Raw genomic sequence first — 19565 nt, 5'->3', positions numbered from 1 at the left:
ACAAAACCATTTCAGAGAGAAAGCATTATTTATTGAACTTTAAGAATAATCTATAAATTAATTCCATAATCATTTTTCCTCCTATGAGAACAGCAATGGGACAAGCTCTAGGAAAATAAAAGATCATTCAGTGATGGAATAGGCAAAAAAAAAAAAAAAAAAAAAAAAGCCAGATTTGAGATTAGGGGCTTGAATTCAAATTTTGACTCTGCTGTCTACCTATGTTGATTAACTTTGCTGGGTCTCAGCTTCCTCATCCAATGATTATCCCTGAAAGTTCTTTTTATTTTAAATATATGTTCTTAGGTTCAGATAAAAGATATATAACTTATTTTTAGACATTGCTGCCTATTTTCACTGAGCTTAAGACAAAACAAAATTCATTATGTAAACAATACTAAGTATCAAGTGAATGGGAGAACTGTTAAAACAATTTATTTGAGATACATTGAGGAAGGAAATCTGGAAAGGCTTTAGGAATTCATTGAGCCACTCATCTAGACTTTCAAGGAGTTAGGAACCAGAGATAAGGAGGGAAAGAAAGATGCACATTACAGGCACAAGTTTTGCTGAGGCCCTTGGTGACTCAGTGGCTAAAGCACTGGACCTGGAGTCAGGGAGCCTTAAGTTCAAACCTGACCTTAAACGCTTGTTATCTATGTGATCCTCAGCAAGTCTGTCTGCTTCAGTTTCCTTATTTGTAAAATAGGAATAATAGCACCATCCAGGGTTGCTGTGAGGATCAGATAACAGAAAATATTACAGAAATGTTTGTTCCCTTTCTTTCCTATATGAGCAAACACACAAAGGTATACTCTGTGAGTAGTGAGCAGTTCAATTTGGCTTGTGTACAATACATAGAAGGCTGAGTTAATGGGGTTCGGAAGATAAATCAGCACTAGACTGTGGAGGATAAACTAAAAATATGAAATAAATATAATCCCCTTATCTGACTTCATCTGATTCTTTCACCCTTTTCAAGTCTTCTTAGATTTTAGTTTCCTCCACATACTCTATCCATGTTCCAGCAATTCTGCCTGTTTGCATGCTTTCCACATTCATCTTCATCTTGGAGTTTCTCTGACTTCCTTCAAGACTCAGCTCAAATTCCACCTACTCTAAGAAACCCTTCCAGTTTTCCAAAGCTAAAATGCCTTTTCCTTGCAGCATGTGTTTGTGTACATACATACTGATGCCTATAGAATATATATTCTATCTCCCTACGTTAGCCATTTGTCACCCCAATAAAATGTAAACTTCTTTAAAAACTGTTTTTGCTTTAATTGGGGGAGGGGGAGAGGAATCCCCAGCACTATGGCCTGGCATACACTAAGCACTTAAGCGATGCTTGTTAAAATGAGAACCATGAATGTCAGGTTTGGGAGTTTTAACTTTACTTGAGAGGCAATATGAAGCCACTGAAATTTTTAGAGGAAAAAAGGAGTGTGACAAACCAATGCATATTGGAACCAGTATGGATTTGTGAGTAAAAAGTAGAGATGATTACAGAGAACCTGTTAAGAGAGTTACTGCAATTGTCCAAGTAGTCCTGATGAAGAGCATCAATCCTAGACATGGCAATGAGGATAACTGGACATGAGAAGAATGTTATGCTTCTTAATAGTAGGGAGAAGAGACAAAAGTAACAGCAAATTGTATTTATGAGAAACTAATGACGTCTCCAGCAAAAATAACAAAATCAGGAGTGAAGACTTTAGAGGGAAAGCTTCATGGGAACATGGAGACCCACTGAAAAAAGTTGGTTACGTGATTTGTCTAAGTTCATATAGCTATTCTGTATAACTTGAAATAAAAATAAATCACTTACAGAGTCTCACTAACTTGCCACACAGTCTTTTGAGAAGTAGCATAGCAGCATCAGAATAAAACTCAAGTTGTTTTGATTTTTTTTTTTCAGAAAAATCACTACATTGTATTACTACAAACCATAAATGCCATACTATATTGTAAAAGAATTATATCTATGTCCTAAGATTTTCCATCTCCACTTAATTTCAGTCATTCAGATTACTGGTTTGCTTACATCTTCCATCTCACCATTGATTACAACTACATATGACTCTAAGACTTTGATATTACCCATCTCTAACCAGCCCTTGTACTTCTACCCTCTTTCTTACTCATCCCAAATCTATTCTTTTAATCCAATTCTTCAAGAAGCATTTATTGAGCTTTTACTAAGCAAATGTAAGGCATTTTTTTTAGGGATGAATTTCCTGCCTTCAGGAAACTAACATTGTCTTGGAGCAATAAAACAAGTAGACAACATAATTTCAGGAAAGACAGGGCATTAAAAGCTAAGGTAAACAAGAAAGACTTCACAAGAGATGGTACATGAGCAGGAAGCTTAAAAGTAGCTAGTTCTAAATGCAAAGATGAGGAGGGAGTATATTCTAGGCAGGAAGAACTTCCCACCCAAAAGCTATGATCTTGGATGATTTGAAAGATGACAGCAAATTTCAAAAGAAATTGGAAATTTTCATGGGTGGGAAAGAGATGACTGGCTCTGATTTTGGAAATCATAATAATTTGAAAGGCCTACAAGTCATCTAGATGGAGGTGTCCAGATGCTGATGATGTGGAACTGGATCTTAGGAGAAAAAAAAGGAAGAGAGGAGGGGAAGAAGGGAGGGGAAGAAAGGAGGAAGGAAGGAGAAAAACAAAGACTTGCCTTATCTAAATATTGGTTTTCTATAAATATTTTATAATGACTTACATTCATCTCTCCAAGAATTTCTTGAAAATAACAAACTACATCCATTTTATTTCTTTTGCTAGACTTAGAAAACATAAAACAATTTTTTTTTAAAGCAAAGTATTAACATTAAGCATAAGATCAGCCAAGACTGGGGTAAAAATCCTTCCTGAAGGAAGAGAAAAAAAAAAAAAGAAGAAGAAAAAAAAAATCTTCTAGTTATTTAAATTATAGCTCAGCTCAGGTACTTGAAATTTAGTCATTCATTGCAGCAGTCTACCTCAACCAGAGTGGAGATAATCCCAACACTACCATCACCAAAAAAAAAAAAAAGCTATTGTTTTGCAAGATGCTGTGCTGGCCAGGATATCAGAGAACTGTTTCCTCAAGCACATATCTAAACTATAGTCTTAGTAAGCGACATTATCATCATCATCATGTCAAGTCAAAAATCTTCATTTTAAAGTTTTGGAAGAAAAATATACATGCCTTGTCCTGAACACTAAACTAATTTTTTTGAAACAAGCAAACATGTCATATAATTCCTGAAAGAAAAGTATAGGAAGTAACGTAATGTTTTTTGAAGTCTAGCACATTGGCAAACACGTTTTTCGGTAACTCTGTGTTGATTATTTCAGGTTTCCAGTGGATGCTCCATGTCATGTTCTTGTCTAACTTGGAAAAATCTACTATAAAGAATAATAATAATATAAACTAATATAAAGAACATGGCTTTTCCCTCCTGCCTCTTTCCCAAGAGACCTGCTCACCAGGACCAGGATTCTCTTACTTCCATTTTCTCAGTACTTTCACCTCTTCAATTCAAATGCAGCCTGATTTTCAGCATTAGCCCATAATCAAGATGTAAATGTTAAATTGAAAATTTAACAATCATGGATCAAGTTGGCTCCAGAAGACTGCTTTCTTTCCTTTCTGAAGTCTCCTCCTAGCCAGAAATTTTCTGATCTCATATTTTACATTCTTATTTATATTTTATTTTGTGTTCCACTTTTCTCTGTAGTTAGCTTATCCCCACTAGAGCTTAAACTCTTGAAGACAGAAATTGGGTTTTTATTCATCTTTATTTCCATCTACCTCATTTTCCCAGCAAACAGAATTGTGCAGATACTCAGAGAAGTAGAATTCCTCAATATCAGATCAGTTACATTCTAGGTATTTCATGCCATTCTCACATCTCTAGTATTTAATTGTTGTTCAGTTGTCCATTTCCATTTCTGGATCATTTCACAGTCAAGGAAACTGAAATAAATAAGATTAAGTGACTTGCCCAGAGTCACACAGTCTGTCAGTAAAGTATCTCTGACCAGGTTTGAATTCCAGAAGATGAGCTTTTCTATACACTACGCCCACATCTCTAGTAATTAGTAAGAACAGCAATCTGACCTAGCAGGTAGATTTTCTGATAATGCTAATTATCCGTGTCCCTGCTCACCCTCACTGGCAGCCAGAACAGGCAATAGTCATAAGAGGTACCTAGAACTTTGCTAGAATTCTCATTATAATTTTGTTGCAAACAGCAACACCCAGAAAACCCCAGAAAAGGGACCAAGGAAACAATTCAAACACTTGTGTTGTTTGCTGGTTCTGTAGGTCACTGTAAGGAGATGTGTAAGGAAGATGTGAAAAGAAAGTCCAGCAGGATCCTTCTTCACATGCAGTAAAGTCATTCAAAGTCATTGTTTTTTTTTTTTTTTTTTTTTTTAAATCACTGACAAGTGTATGGCCCAAGGCTGTAGGGTGTGGAATGAAGGGGGAAGGGAGTGGATATAAAACTGACAATGGAATTAAGACAGTAAACAGCAGCTTACATTAAAACTGAAGTCCTAACTTAACAAGCTCCCAAGGGCAAGAAATCTATTCATTTAACTCTTATGTCAGATTGAACTACTCCTAAAAAAGTGAGTCTATTTTATCTGAGCCATCATAAAAGCAAATCAGAATCTGGTCAAACTGTCTTATTTGAGCAAGTATCAAGACAAACATCTCCAAAATATTCCTGGAATATAAACTCTAGCCTTAAAATAAATGAATGAAGGAGTTAAGTAAATGAACAAATAAATAGATAAATAAAGGATGTGAGGAGGAGAATTTACAATATAATAGAATGTGTATGCTAATTCTCAAGCTGAAATTCTTAAGTGTAAGGGCCCTTTAAATGGGCGGACACAGCACATCGGGAGATTGAGTGCCCCAGGAAGTAATTTCTGTGGATATTAGGACTGCCCTTGGGCGGGATCCTGGCCATATTGAGATAGCTTCGTAATGGGTGACTCTCTCGCTGATTGGCTGTGTGTGTGACCTCACAGGCCCTATGTAAGCCCACTGCAGGCAGCAACCGCCCTCTTTAACCTCGTGCTGTTCACCCTGGCTCCCTAGCCTGGGTGGCCAAGCCAAGATGGGTAGCCGAAAGAGGTAAGGGTTTTGGTAGTGAACACGTGGGTCTTCTGACCAGGTGTTCACTCGGGAACCAACAAGTCAGGGCATCAGTTAGGGCATTATGTGAGTAGGTATAATAAAGGCTTTTAAGATTACACGTGGTTGTTCTTGAGTGCGCTACCGGTTATTAAGCTATAGATTCAAGAGATTGTGGCCAGAGACCTTAGAAGGCCTCAGAGGAGGCGAGCCGGGTAGAGCTCACACTGCAAAGGACAGTGGTCAAAGGTACTCTGGTGGGTCTAGGACAGACTAGTAATTGTAACTGCCAGGAGAGCACGTTACACTTAAGTGCTTCATAAATTGTTGAATTTTTATTAAAAGCAAATTTGTTTCATAGGTTTAGAGAAGAGATGAATATTTGTTTTTTCTTTCCCAAAATGTGAATCTAAAAAGGTGGTGTGAATACTCCAGCCCAAAGAGACTTCAACAGTGGGTGAGAAAGGATGTTATGCAGTAGCAGGATCACATGCAAGCAAACTAATTTGAAGAGGAAATTTGGTTTAAATTTATAACTCTGGAACAGGGAACTTCATGGAATTGAATGACAGAATGAAGTCAGCTGCTTCAGGTACAACTCATCCCAGTCAATGCTTTCATCCAAAGGAAACACCCCATGTCTCCATACTAGGTAGCTCAAGCTACAGTCAAAGCATTTTATTTATCACAATAAAAATGTTTTTTCAGTAGTTCAAAGTCTTCTCTGATAGATGTCAAATGCAGCATTCTCTATGTGGTAGAAAGAGCACTGAATTTGGGGTCCAGGGTGCTAGATTCAAATGCCAACTCTCCCCTTACTACATATTATACATGAGTATAAGCTATTCATTTAACTGTGTCTCAGTTAAATACTTGTATCACCCACTAAAATGCACCACCCGCTTTAAAGGAATTATAGGATCTGATAAATTAGGTGACACAGTAGCTAAAGATATAGACTTGGAATCAATAGGACCTGAGTTCAAATCCCGATTTCAGGACAGCAAGTATGTGATACTAGGCAAGTTACTTAACATCTCTCAGCCTCAGTTTCCCCATCTGTAAAATGAGGATGTTAATAATAATCACCTCATTGGGTCTTTGTGAAGATCAAATAAGCTAACTTATAATAAGTATTGTATAAATATCAACCATTATTAATAATATCATGGATTCTGAGCCAGAAAATACCTTAATACTCAGAAGACTCATCTCATTGATAAGAAAAAAAGAATGTCAGGGAAGTTGTGACTTAGCCATAGCTATACAGGAAATAAGTAGCAGATCACATAGTAAAAAATCTCATCCTCTCAGACTCCAAAACTTTCCTTGTATCAAACATATAAAGAAAGTGCTTCACAAATGGTAAAGAGTTGAATAGTATAAATCGGTGAGTCTCTGGGAGATTGTTTATATATTCACCCTAACAACTATAGAAGAATATTTTCTTAGGGTTTGACTCTGGAATCAAAAGCCCTAAGTTCAAAACCTCATTCTAATGCTTACTACCTCTATGATCCTAAATAAGTTATTTAAACTTCCTTATAAGTCAGTTAGCCTCTGAGATCCCTTGCAACTAGAGATCTAGAATCTCACAATCCTAATACTTTATGATATGCATAAGCTGTTAGATGAAGAATTCTGAATTGTGTTTACTAAAATATCATTTATGCATTCTGTTGTTCAACATACTTTTTGGAAACCTCAAAAACATGTACAATATGGCATAAAATATTTGTTTGGGTAGAAACTGTCAAAGAAATAAAAATAAGTAGCACCTTAGCCAAAGAATACACTAGTGAGAAAGAAAATTTATTATTTTAAGACAAAAGAATAAAAGTGTATGTGTTACCAATTTTACAAAGATTGATGACAAAAGTTAGTTCTTTGTTTTAGTGAGAATGAGAAGATAGATGGCACAGTGAATAGAGTGCTGGTCATAGAATTGAGAAGATCTAAGTTCAAATCTAGTTTCTATATTTAATAACTGTGATTCTAGGCAAAGTCCTTACCCAGTTGGACTAAGTTTTCTCATCTGTAAAATTGGGATCAGAATATTACCTATTTCCCAGGCTGGTTATGAGGATAAAACGAGATCCCCATAATAAATTTTTGTTAAATCTTAAAATATTATCTAGATGCTAATTACTCTCATACCTATTCCTACATTCCTGAATACATACCAATAAAATGATAGCTACTCTACAGTTAGAGGGACATGTGGACAGTGGATAAAGCACCAGGACTGGAGTCAGGAAGGCCCAAGTTCAAATCTGACCTCAAACACTTATAAACTGTGTGACCCTGCACAAGTCACAATCCTTTTTGCCTCAGTTCTTCATCTGTAAAATGAGTTAGAGAAGTAAATGGCCAACCACCCTAGTATGTTTGCTAAGAAAACCCCAACACAGGGACACAGAGAAGGTGAAAGAATTCAGTAACAACAAACAATTCTATGATTGGGAAAGGTCCTTTTGTCTACTCCCTACACCTAAAAATAACCTAAGACTATAAACTGGGCCACCAGCCAATTACACACCTAATAAAAGGAGGGATAAATTGACACTTCAAAGATAAATCTGATTGTATTTCCTCTACATTTTTGATAATTCTATTCAGTAAGTGAATGAATAATGTGCTTGTCATCCATTGTACATAAAGATGACACTACTATCCCATAGTCAATAGAGCAGGCAATTTGAATAAATTCATTTTCCTGAAGGTTTTTCTTGTGATCGAAGACCTGAAAGTAGATGAGTAGTTTTTCACTGCTCTGTAGACAGAATCCATGATCTTGGCTACATTAGGATTACAGTCATAGAAGCAAACAAATCCAAAATTTCAAGGAGAGTCCAATAGAAACCTAAAGCTTCAATTCTTTCAAGCAACATCCCAATAAGTGATCATCTGACCCCTACTTGAACACTTTACAAAAACTCTTTCACAAACTTTATCCTCATTTGATCCTCACAATAGCACTGTGCTGCAATCAGGACAATTGAGCTTACCACTCCAGCTTATTTAGAAAACAAGTCACATAAGCTGTCTTATTCCTTTTAATTACAATCAACAATCTTGGTCAAATGGAGTTGATGCCAAATGGCACACTCTCCTTTGGAGTGCCACAATTGATAATGTCTTCCTGTGAAATAGATTTGTGTTTTCCTTTTTTAAGGTCAACAAGAAGCTTTTTTGTCCTGGGAAATAAAGTCTAAGTGTAAGTGATCAATATGTAATTGATTGATCTCATTACTTCTTTTTAAGACCAAAGTAGAGGAGATTCCAGAAATTAGAGAGGCTCCTTCCCTAAAAGTTACATTTTAGAACAAAGAAATGCATTTTCTCATATTGGAGAAATAACATCCTTTTTAAAGGAAACCGTCTCAAATCAGAACTAAGTTTATGTATAGACATCAGTATAAGTATAGTAGAAAGTATATGAGCACAGAATATTTATCATATGCCTGTCATAATCTAGATCTGTTCATCTGTTCACTAAAATTTATAAAATTTACTATGTCCAAAGTTTTCTCATTAATATAACTTAGAAAATACATGAGCTAATGATTCTCTGAAGGCAGAAAAGGTTTTACCACTAAACATTTTAATCATTTTCTATTAATCTTATTTGTTTAAAGGACTGCTGACTTTTGAGGTAAGTACATGATGGCCATATCTTCTGAACAAAATAAATATTTAGGGTATATTTTAGCATGTCAAATATCTAGGATTTTATATCCCAGACATCTAGCAGCAAATACATAATTTGTAGATGAGTCTTCTAGAAATGCTGAGGGATCAAGAGGTTAAGGGGTTTGCTCAGGATCTTCCTAAGTAGTGCTAAATAGTGTTTTAACTTGGGTAAGATTCCTAATTACAAAATCCAACCCTCTATCCACTATGTATCAGTGCCCCTCCACTTACAGAATCTGATTGTTTAAATGATCTGTAATTGTGACAAGTTCAGTGAAATTCTTAAAATCTTACCCTACCGCTACCTCCTCCAAAAATCTTTTCTAGATCATTTCTTTTATAGAAATTAAACTCCAAAAAATAGCTCAGTTTAAAATTATGAGAAGGTTAATTTCAGAAGAACTTGGAAAGTCATGAACTGATGTAGAAGGAAGTGAGCAGGACCAAGAGAACATTGTACACAGTAACAGCAATATGGTATGATGAACAAGTGTGAATGACTTAGCTATTCTCAGCACACAATGATCCAAGACAATTCCAAAGGACTCATGATGAAAAAATTATCCATCTCCACAAAAAGAACTAATAGAATCTAAATATAAACCAAAGCATACTATGTTTCATTTTCTTTATGTTTTTCTCTTTTGGTTCAAGTTTTCTTCCACAAAATGACTGATATGGAAATGTTTTACATCATCTATATATAATCTATGAGATGGCATGCTTTCTCAGGGAGAGGGAAGGGGAGGAAAGGAGGGATAGAATTTAGAACACAAAATAAAGCAAACAAAGTGAATGTTTAAAATTGTTTTTATATGTAATTGAGAAAAATATATATAATTTTTTTTTTTTAAAGAATTTGCTTGTAGTCACAGTGTCAGTCAGATTTTTTTGACTTCACATCCAAGGTTCCTTCTACATCACACTTCTACACACACACACAAGGTATTCATTTTTGTAGCTACATTGTTCATGTAGTTGCTGGTGAATGGACTATGAATGGGCTAACAGAGGATTTGTATTCTAGTCTTCTTGTAGGAAGTCTCTTATGATAGTGTGTCTCTATCCCATTGATCTTAAACAAATCAAAACCTCTTTAATTAAGCTACTTCATCCAGTTGCAGTGATAATCAAAACAGGATATAAGTGAAACTTATTCACAACCCCAAGGTCATACAAATGTAAGTTTTTATCATCATGATGATCTTCAATCACTATTATTTAATGCCAAAATTATTAAAATAGGTTAAATGATTGTAATCATCTAGAATTCTGCCACTTCAAGAATTATCTTCCAACAAAGTAATAAAGGAAGACACAATTGTTTCAAGAATATCTCTAAATTGCTGGGAAGTAGCTGTAAGAAAAGACATTGATAATAAGGTCCCAAAGCAGACAATAGACTAAAACAGATTCATCAGTCCCCATCCTAATGTCTTTAGACCAATCAGTGAGATTTTACCAAGAAATGGAAAACCCTCTTCCCTCTACCATTTAAGAAAAAGTTTAAACTATTCATCCAGTATTGAGCTCTTTCTAAATGTTACTTTCATATTATTACAACCACACATTATTGGATACCAAAAAATGTTATGAAATCAAAAATTTTAAAAAAAACACTCTTTAAAATGAATTTGCAGGTGTGTAATGAACAAGCTAAAAGAAAAAGCATGTCCTACTTATTATTCTCCCCCAGACAAGAATACAATTACATTTTTTTGAAGGAAACAACTCTAAAATAACTTTTATGAAGGGGCAGGTATTAGTTCTGTTACAATAAACCTTAAGAAGAAAAATCAGCCAAAGCATAAGAGTTTATTGAGCACTTTCACTCCAACAACCCTTATGAAGTCAGCAGAATAGCCTTCAACATCCCCTTTTTACATCTCTGAGTTACACAGGGGTTGTGATATGTCCAAGCTCACACTCCTACAACCCAGGTGTTCATTTCTCATCTTCTAACTTTTAAGTCTTTTGCTCTTTTCAGGATAGCATATTTCCTCTCTCTGGAAAATACAGGCAGGTATTTTTGATGACTCAATTAAGTTTCTAAACTTCTGAGAGCAGATGCCCCATCTAATTTAGATATTATTTCTCCCAATGTCCAGCAGAATTTATAGTCAATAATTTTAGTGACTTTTCTCTGTTAATTATTTCCTGTATATTTATCCTGCATATAGCTTGGTAATACATAGCTGTTTGCATGTAGATTCTTTCAGTAGATTCTGAACTCCTTATAGACAGGAATTCTTTTATCTTTTTTTGTAACTATCCCCTGGCTGACCTGTTTGGTAAATTAATGAATGACTAGTAATAATATTAATGTTGATCTCAGCAATAGTACTATAGTAGAGTATATCCTTTACATACAAAATTATACTATTAACTCCCAGGTGGTATGTACAGCATGCATTCAGAGCCGTTTTACCTGTTATGTTAATGGCTTTGCGCTGATTCATCCCTAATCCCTTGCCCAGACAAGGGTGTATATTTGTGAATTAAATAGCTGAGAAAAGTTAGAAGTGATGTCTATGGTCATAGAACTGAAAAAATAATAGATTATCCCCATGGGGATATTAGAGACAATAAAATAGTTCATCTGCAAATAGTACTTTAGGATTATAAAGTATTTTAATCTATCATCTCATTTGAACCTCACAACAACATTGTGAGATAGATGGCACAAATTTTATTAATTCTATTTTACAGGTGAAGAATTTGAATTTCAGAAAGATTAAAAAAAAGTTGCCTTAGAACACAGAGCTAGTTTAATGGCAAAGCCTTCTACAATTCAACTCTGTTCATTTGTAGTCCAGGCCTGTTTTCTATGCTGTATACCAAGATACCCTTTCACTGTAGGAACCACACAACTACCTGCTGAATGAATCCTGAAGCAATCACACCTTCATTGCTCTGAACTATTATGTGGGCAATCCCCACTTACATAGAGAAGGAAGGTGACCTCTTTATCTCTGGAAAATTATTCAGTCTGCAGGAAATCAGAAAACATTTTGAGAAGGGTGGGCATGCTTTACTCATCATTGGAGGAACTCCTTTTGGAAAGGATGAGACAGACTGTGAAAGTGAGCAACTGCCACCTGGCTCCTAGTAGTCCCTCCAAGAAACCAGGTGGCTTTTGCTTAGCTCTTCATCTTGTTTAAAAATCATTTTTGGCATGCCAAGGGAAAAGTATATGCCACACAGCAAGCTATGCAAAATGTAGATGCTCTTCTTTCTAAAGGATACATATGATGGGTAGTTTCAGAACTATAAACTATAGCTTAAGGGAATGTAAGTCATCATGTAGTCTGACCCATTCATTTTACAGGTGAAGATCCAGCAAAGTTATCAACTTGTGCATAAAGTCACACAGCTTGTTAAGGGTAAAATCAGAACTGGAACTCTGGTCTCTGGCATATCAGACCAATATTCTTTTCCATTCTGCTAATTGATATAGTTCAAAACCATAATTGTTCAACTTAAAAAACTTAGTCATTTTATCATGAGTGATATTATAAGTCACACTCAAAAGATAGAATTATATTATACTCAGAAATGTAGCCTGATTTTTATTTCTCATAATTTTTTAATTTCAGACAATTCAGGTCCATGACAAAACATAGCTTGCTTTAACAAAAGGATGGTTATTACTTAAACATAAGATGTCCCATAGCCCAGCTGAGAATTTATATTTCTAAACCTCTTTGAAACACCCCCCAAATATATTAAAAAGAAAATGGAGAATATGGCTTATATTTGTGAAATGTTAACACAGATCTAAAAAATGCATAAATGTTTTCTATGTGGATACATAGGGGTCATGAGATTTTTTTTAAGTACTACAGTAGAAGTGTTAGATTTTCATAGGCATCAAAGACTGAACACTTCAGGTTATAAAAGATCAATTTATTTCTACTAGTTACAAAACTGAATGACAACTGGACCAAGAATTGCAAAACTTCTTCCCTGGGGTTCATAAGAACTACAGAAAACACACATTTAACAAGGGTAAACGGGAGGAGGAGGAGAAGTCTTTAACTAACAGCCACAAATAGTTCTCTCCATGGTGAAGAAAGAAGCTCTGCATGCTGGAGTATCCTAGCAAATTTTTCTCAGGCACTCCAAAAAATCCTAACAGATGGATGGTGAACAACCAAGCAACCACCAGCCAAATGCTTGAAAAATAATAAAAAATATTATTAGCCCTCAAAAGTTTGCAGTATAAATGACAAAGGGAAGCAATAATTCTGGCAAGAAACATTCATCTTTCCACTTTCCCCCCTTCCTCTGCCACCTTTTCCCACTCAGAGAAGTGGCCTCCAAATCACAACTATCACCACACAAATCTGAGTGGTTTTGCTGCAGCTTGAAATACTTGACTGATAATATCCTGTTTGCCACTCCAGGAAACCCCAGAGTGGTTTATAAAACCTGCCCATAACAGTAAAGAAAGGAGAGTCGGAGAGCTAATCGATACTAGCAACCCAGCTGTGACCTGGCACATAAAGAAGTAAAGAAAATGAATGCCATCGATAATCTCTATAATTTAACACTTGGAAGAAAAAAACATTTAGGATAAACTCCAAATGGGACGGGGTTGCCCTGAATGGGTCTTGGCTTCTAGCACTAATTGTTGAACCCAGTGAGATGAGATGATCCTGAGATGATACCCTCTTCCTCGGGCTCAGAAACAAAGACAAACTCTTTAGGTTTCTATCTAAACGAGGAAAAAAAATATAAAAGCAACCTAGGAAAAGGAGAAAGCTGGAAAGAATGACTGTGAAACACTCCAAACTCGTCTAGAAGAAACTATTGTCTTGCTAACCACTCAACACAGCAGAATGCAGAATGAAGGCTTTTAATAGGTCAAGCAAAAGACGAGATGACTTTGTTTAATCACTTCACAAAGTCAGTTCCGAGGGTTCCACGGTCCTTCCCCCAGGCAAAATGGGGAGGTGGGGAAAGGGTCCCCAGTGAAAATGACTCCCACAAACAGCACTTTGATCTTTCTTTTTTAATTGCTGGAAACGAATGTGAGGGGGAAGAAAGCAGATTTTTTCACAGAATCCACATCTACTGAGATTTGCCCTTTTCAAAAGCACTGCCTGGCGGCAGTAGATGGCAGATAAGAAATAAGGGGAAAATAGATAAATTCTATAAAGGTTCTGATCTCAGTGAGACCTTCAAGGCCTCGATTAGCCCATTTTTGTTTCAGGACCTTCACTGCAAACCCCATTTATTTAAAAAAAAAAAAAAAAGCAAACCCTGAAAATCCGTATGGAGTCGGGGGGGATAGGGAAGAGGGAAGAACCCAGCTTAATTCAAACAAGAACGGGAACTCTAGTCCGTATTAAATGGGAGGAGGGAAAAGAAGGGAGAATCCAGTGTTCATCAGTCAACATTAATGTCCTTTGTTGTTCACCTTTGCACGGAGGAGCGACTGTTACACTGTTTTCCTTTTTCTCAAAACGCCAAAGTCAGACAGGTCCTTCTTTAAAACATGCCCTCCTGCCTCGGGCTGACCCACCGCTACCTCTAGCTGACTCCTCGGAATTGAAAATGCACTTTCCAGCTTCCTCCCCCCCAAAAAAAACCCCACCCCACTCCCCACTCCCTGCATTGACCCCAGGATCGGACCGGACGCAGTAGCCAGAAGTGAAAACATAACCAAGTCCTCGTTCCTTTTCAAATGACAGGGAAAGGGAACAATTCCAACGAAATTCACAAGAGAAACTCTCCCACTACCCCCACCCCCAAAAAGACCACTTAATACAAGATACCCAATAAAAATATGCGGGGGGATGGGGAGGAGCAGGGCGTTAGGGGAGGAATAGAGCGGGCTCAGTCTCCTGTCAGAATTGCTCCTTTGTAGATTATTGCACATTTTGCACTCTGGGGATGTTGATGCGAGCCAGAAGGAAGGGTTTGTCTTCCCCTTCTGGTTTTGTTGGTTTCGGGTTGTTTTTTTTTTTCCCTCCCCTTCCTCTCTCTCTGTCCCCAACCCTCCTCCCGGGAAATCTCTGCAGCTGATTGTCGTTTCGGATCCCGGGGTTTGGCGGGGGGAAGGGGGGAGGAAGGGAGGACGGAGAAGGGGAGGACTATGAAAGAGGCTCGCCCTTTCCCTTGCAACTTGACACACACATGCACCCATCTCCACTTCCAAACTCCAAAGACGGAGATCAGAGTAGGCAACGCAGAGCTGAGGGATCCTTTCCCTTTGCATTGACCGGCTGATCGCTAGCCAGCGGATCAGGAAGGGGGAGGGTAGTCAAGGAGGGGGAGGGTGCGTGGGGTTTCTCTGGGGCGGGCTCCAGCCCCCAGTCCCGAGAGTTGGGGGGCGGGGATGTTTCCCCCCGCTTGGACCCGATCTGCAGAGTACCGTATCAGGGCAAAAGAGGAGAGCTTACGGGGGACTGGCTATAATATGTCACAACTACCCATTTCCAGCCTCACCTAAATATAGGGGGCAAGTAAGGAGAGCAGAAAAGAGGGGAAAGAGGAACATCGCAAGCACGGGAGGGAGAATAAAAGTTCGCCCGCGGAAAGACTCACCTACGCCGTATTTCTCGTGCTCTGTAGGTATCCACATGGCTAAGAAAGATTCCGTGCTCCCTCTCTATTTCTCTTCTTTCCCCCCTCCCACACCTCCTCGCAAACTCAAAACAATAAACCAGAAGCCGGAGTAGCAGCAGCGGCAATAGGACCAAAGCAGCTCAGCGCTTTCAGTCCTTGAGCAAGAGGGAGAAGGGTCAGGCTGGAGTCTGCCCAAGCGCTGACACTGCGCGGGCTCCGCTGCCTACGGATGCTAAGGCTGCTGAAGCTGGGGCTGCTGCCGCCGCTGCACCTCTTCGCAGCTTCCTCAGACGCGCTCCCGGGGATTCAGACGCGCAGGCATTGTTCTGATTCACTGAACTAAGCGAACACGCCGGGGCACTCTCGGGCGCACCGCCCCCACTGCTTTCCTCCACTCCACTCCACTCCCCCTTCTTCCCTCCTCCCCGTCTGCACCCTCCGATGCATGATGGGGGTTGTAGTTCTTCACCTCACTACGGCGAAGGGACGGGGCGCTCGGGTGGCTGGGGTGGGGCCTATGGAGATCCCTCCCACTCTCCCGGGGTCGGTTCTGCTGAATGCGAGCGGTTTGTGGGTACGTCTGGGAGTGGAGGAAAGACTGAAGTTGGGGGTGGGGTGAGGTGTAAACTCGCTCCCAGGCTCTAAGAGTTCCCTCCCCCCCCATTCCCAGCGGGATGGCTTCTTCGGGGGCTGCGGGGGCTGCCACTGGAGATGGTGTTGGCGGCGGCAGCAGCAGCAGCAGCAAATTCAGTGATGCAGGTGAGTTTGGTGGCCGCCTTGCACAGAGCCTAGTTTGCTTTCCTGCCTCCTATTCCAGTGGTCCCAGCTGTGACACAAACCCTAAAACTCTCACTGACTTTCAGGAAGAGCTTGGAGGAGCCTTAAGCCTGCTGTCTCCGCAGCCACGTGTGCGCTGGGAATGGCGCTGCGACCCGGGGGAGGGCTGGGGGCGGAGGCGCATATTTGGCAGCAGTTTGCCTAAGAGTGGGTGGAGAAAAAAAGGAGGAAATGCCATCCCCCCTCCCCGAGAAGTTGGGGAACCCTCTCCTGGATCCTCCCTTCCCGGCTTGAAGCAGCGCCAGTCTCGCGTTCTAGCTCATTCAATCGCTCTGGCTTGGTTTGCGTTGCTATTGGGGCGGAAATTAGCCAGGCTCGCCGCGTCCCTCCCCTCAGTCAGACTTCTTTTCGTGCTTTGTTTCGCATCAGGAAACTTGCTCTGTGTGCGTCATGCGCCTTCCAGGTATGAAACTTTCGTTCCTGGACGTTTCTGCAGCGATCTCTTGCAGTCTCCTTCCGCGGTGAGGAAAGTTTGTGTCCTGTGAGCTCTCTCACTTCTCCACTCGAGGAGCCTCAGAAGGGAAATATTGCTGCTGGAAGTCTTGTCAGAAGCCGAAATGGCACTGTGCTCGCTTAGCTGCAGAGGCCATTCGGAGCGCTCCGGGCTTTTGCAGTGACACTGCTCTGGTTGTTCTGTAATCTGTTACTTTCACAAGTCCGTGGCTTTGGGTTTTCTGGAGGACCTGTGGGTCACATCTAAATTTTGAGGGCGGAGCAGCCTGGAAAAGAAATTGATTTGGGGGAGGAGCCTCCTGACTAAGAAATTGATTTGGGGGAGGAGCCTCCTGACTGAGAAATTGATTTGGGGAGGAGCCTCCTGGATGAGTCTTTTCAAGGTCCTAAGTGTAAAATTATAAGGAATATCAGCGACCATTTTAATTCATCTTTCCTATTTTATTGATGGGCAAATAACAACCCTATCAAAAAAAAAAAAAAAAAAAAAAAAGCAGGAAAAAGGGGAGAGGGAGGGAATTACTTGCCAGACGGCACACAAGTAGTGAGTGTCTGCTCCAGTTCTGCTCTCAGCTCTCCCGAATTTTTCCTACTTTTCCCAGGACCAACGGAGGGCCTCCGGGAGAAACAATGTAGAGAACTATAATAATAACTTGCAAGCTGCCTGCAGGAGAGGGAGATATTTTTGCATTGACTAAAGTTTGGTACATCTCTAATGAAGTTTGTTGTTGTTTTGCGGTTAATAACCTTGTGGTCAGAAATTGAGTTCATCTTACTACAAGTTAAAGTGCTGTTACTAGCCACTTCTATTATCCAAAATCCCTAACCCTGAAATTATTTTTTAAAACTACCTCGTCAGTTCTGCATATCTTAAACGGACTGCTGAGTCAAATGTTTATCCACCTCCACATCTTAGACAGTTAATTATTGAGTTATTTGGGGTGGACCAAGTGCTTGACCCAGCTCTCATTTGGGGAAAACATATAATTAAAGTTCTCTAGATACCAGATTCTCAAGAACAGTGGTCCTCAAACCTTTTAAACAGGAGCCAGTTCACTGTCCCTCAGACTGTGGGGAGGACCGGACTAGAGTAAAAACAAAAGCTCACTCTCTGTCTCCGCCCCTCGGCCCATTTGCCATAACCCTGTTGGCCGCATAAATGTCCTCTGCCCTCCGGGCTGTAGTTTGAGAACCCCTGCCCAAGAAGGTCATTTAAGACTCAGAGATGCCACATTAAGATTTGTCAAAAGCATGTATACATATATTGTATTTAATTTATACTTTAATATATTTTACATGTATTGGTCAACCTGCCATGGGGGGGGAGGGGAAGAGGAGAAAAATTATAACAAAAGGTTTGGCAATTGTCAAGGTTGTAAAATTACCCATGCATATATCTGGTAAATAAAAACTATTAAAATAAAATAATAAAAAAAAAAGATTTGTCAAAAAGCTGACTGTTGAAGAGAATGACGCCTAAACTTTCAGATTTATTCCTGCAAGTTTTTAAAATTTTAATGGATCAAATAAGAAAGCGGCCTCCCAGTAACTCCTGAATCAGGGTTTTTGGATGTTTTGTTTTAATACTTATTAGTATTCCAGATTTGGAAATTCTTGAAATGAGTATCAAAGGGGACAGTGTAATGTAAAGTAAGACTATGGAAAGATGGATTTGAAACCATTCCCTGAAGACCATACAAAATTACTGTATAAACATCGTCCTAGATCAGACCAACTCAAGAGAGAAAAGAGAGGATGTTACATAGCTTAAAGAAGCCGTGGGGTGATGGAATGCTGGACTTAGAATCAATAAAACTTGATTCTGTGACTCTAGCCATTTAATGTCTTCACAGTTTCTTCATCTATAAAATGGGCATAATAATTACTAGCTTAAAGACTTGTGGGGTGAAATGAGATAATATATGTAAAACAAGGCACAAATTCAGTGCTGCATGAATGTCGAATTCATATTAGTTGATTTTCTTGACGTCAAACTGTATTTAATATTCTACCTCTGAGGTCCCTTTTAATAACTTATTCATATCTTTACATAATTTTTCCCATCTACATTTCAAACCTGTAAATCACTCTAAAATTTAGAGCATTATTATCAAGCACATTTCTATTTTTCCTTTTGAGAAAACCCAAGCTAGTAAATTATGCATAGTGTTTATTGCCTGTTGTGTATTGTAGTACTCTCACTGAATTGATCTAAAACAACTTCTTTTGAGAGATGCCTCCTGATTCTAAAGGTAGCATGCCATAATGGAAAGAATACTGAATTTGGAAATTAGAAAGTTTGAGTTTGAATTCTGGCACCTCATCTTGCAAACTTAGAAGCCTGGAGTAACAAATTTAGTCAATAAACATTTGTTAAGTACCTACTAAGTGTCAACCATTTTACTAAACCCTGGGGCTACAAAGTTAGGCTATGGACAATCCCTTTCTTCAAAGAGCTCTCAATCTAATGGGGATACAAGGTGTAAACAACTATGAATGTACCAGCAAAAAAATACAAAACAACTGCAGTGAAATTCCATTATCTGTTTTAAAAGAGAGAGAGATAATAATTGCATTTATTGCTGTGCATAAAGCACTTTTAGAAATGTAAATTGCTATATAAATCCAGGCTAGTACTTGTAAGATTTTTTAGGCCTAATCTAATACCATAAACTAGTGTGAGGTTTCCTCTAGAATGGGGAATTATGCTCTGTGTCTGAAGATCAAATTTTCAGGACGTCTTTATTGCCCAGATTTCTTCTTTGATATACTTGGGGTCTGGATTCTGGAGCAGTAGAACATTTTACTAAAGACTCACCTCCAAAGACATCTCCAGGAAATAGATGTCACATTTGCTGCC

General features: G+C 38.8%; 2 protein-coding genes across 5 annotated transcripts in view; one reads left to right on the top strand and one right to left on the bottom strand.

Moving 5' to 3' along the window:
* DOCK4 (dedicator of cytokinesis 4) overlaps window positions 1-15961 on the bottom strand; it is a 498642-nt gene extending 482681 nt beyond the window's left edge. For all 3 annotated transcript variants that reach the window (XM_074268282.1, XM_074268284.1, XM_074268283.1), the window contains exon 1: window positions 15395-15961. In XM_074268282.1, the coding sequence (XP_074124383.1) occupies window positions 15395-15431 (37 nt within the window). In that variant the 5' untranslated portion in view covers window positions 15432-15961. The remainder of the gene's footprint in view (window positions 1-15394) is intronic.
* The window catches only part of ZNF277 (zinc finger protein 277), a 156142-nt gene continuing 152535 nt past the window's right edge, over window positions 15959-19565 (top strand). Inside the window, exon 1 of one of the 2 annotated variants that reach the window (XM_074268285.1) lies at window positions 15959-16174. In XM_074268285.1, the coding sequence (XP_074124386.1) occupies window positions 16090-16174 (85 nt within the window). In that variant the 5' untranslated portion in view covers window positions 15959-16089. Of the gene's footprint in view, window positions 16175-16400; window positions 16656-19565 lie in introns of those variants that run through there. The other variant, XM_074268286.1, reaches the window with a different exon arrangement.

Source organism: Sminthopsis crassicaudata, chromosome 5 (assembly GCF_048593235.1).
Source record: "Sminthopsis crassicaudata isolate SCR6 chromosome 5, ASM4859323v1, whole genome shotgun sequence".
NCBI classification, from domain to species: Eukaryota; Metazoa; Chordata; class Mammalia; order Dasyuromorphia; family Dasyuridae; genus Sminthopsis; species Sminthopsis crassicaudata.
Note: the sequence above shows the minus strand (reverse complement) of the source record. Positions and strands in the feature narration are given on the sequence as shown.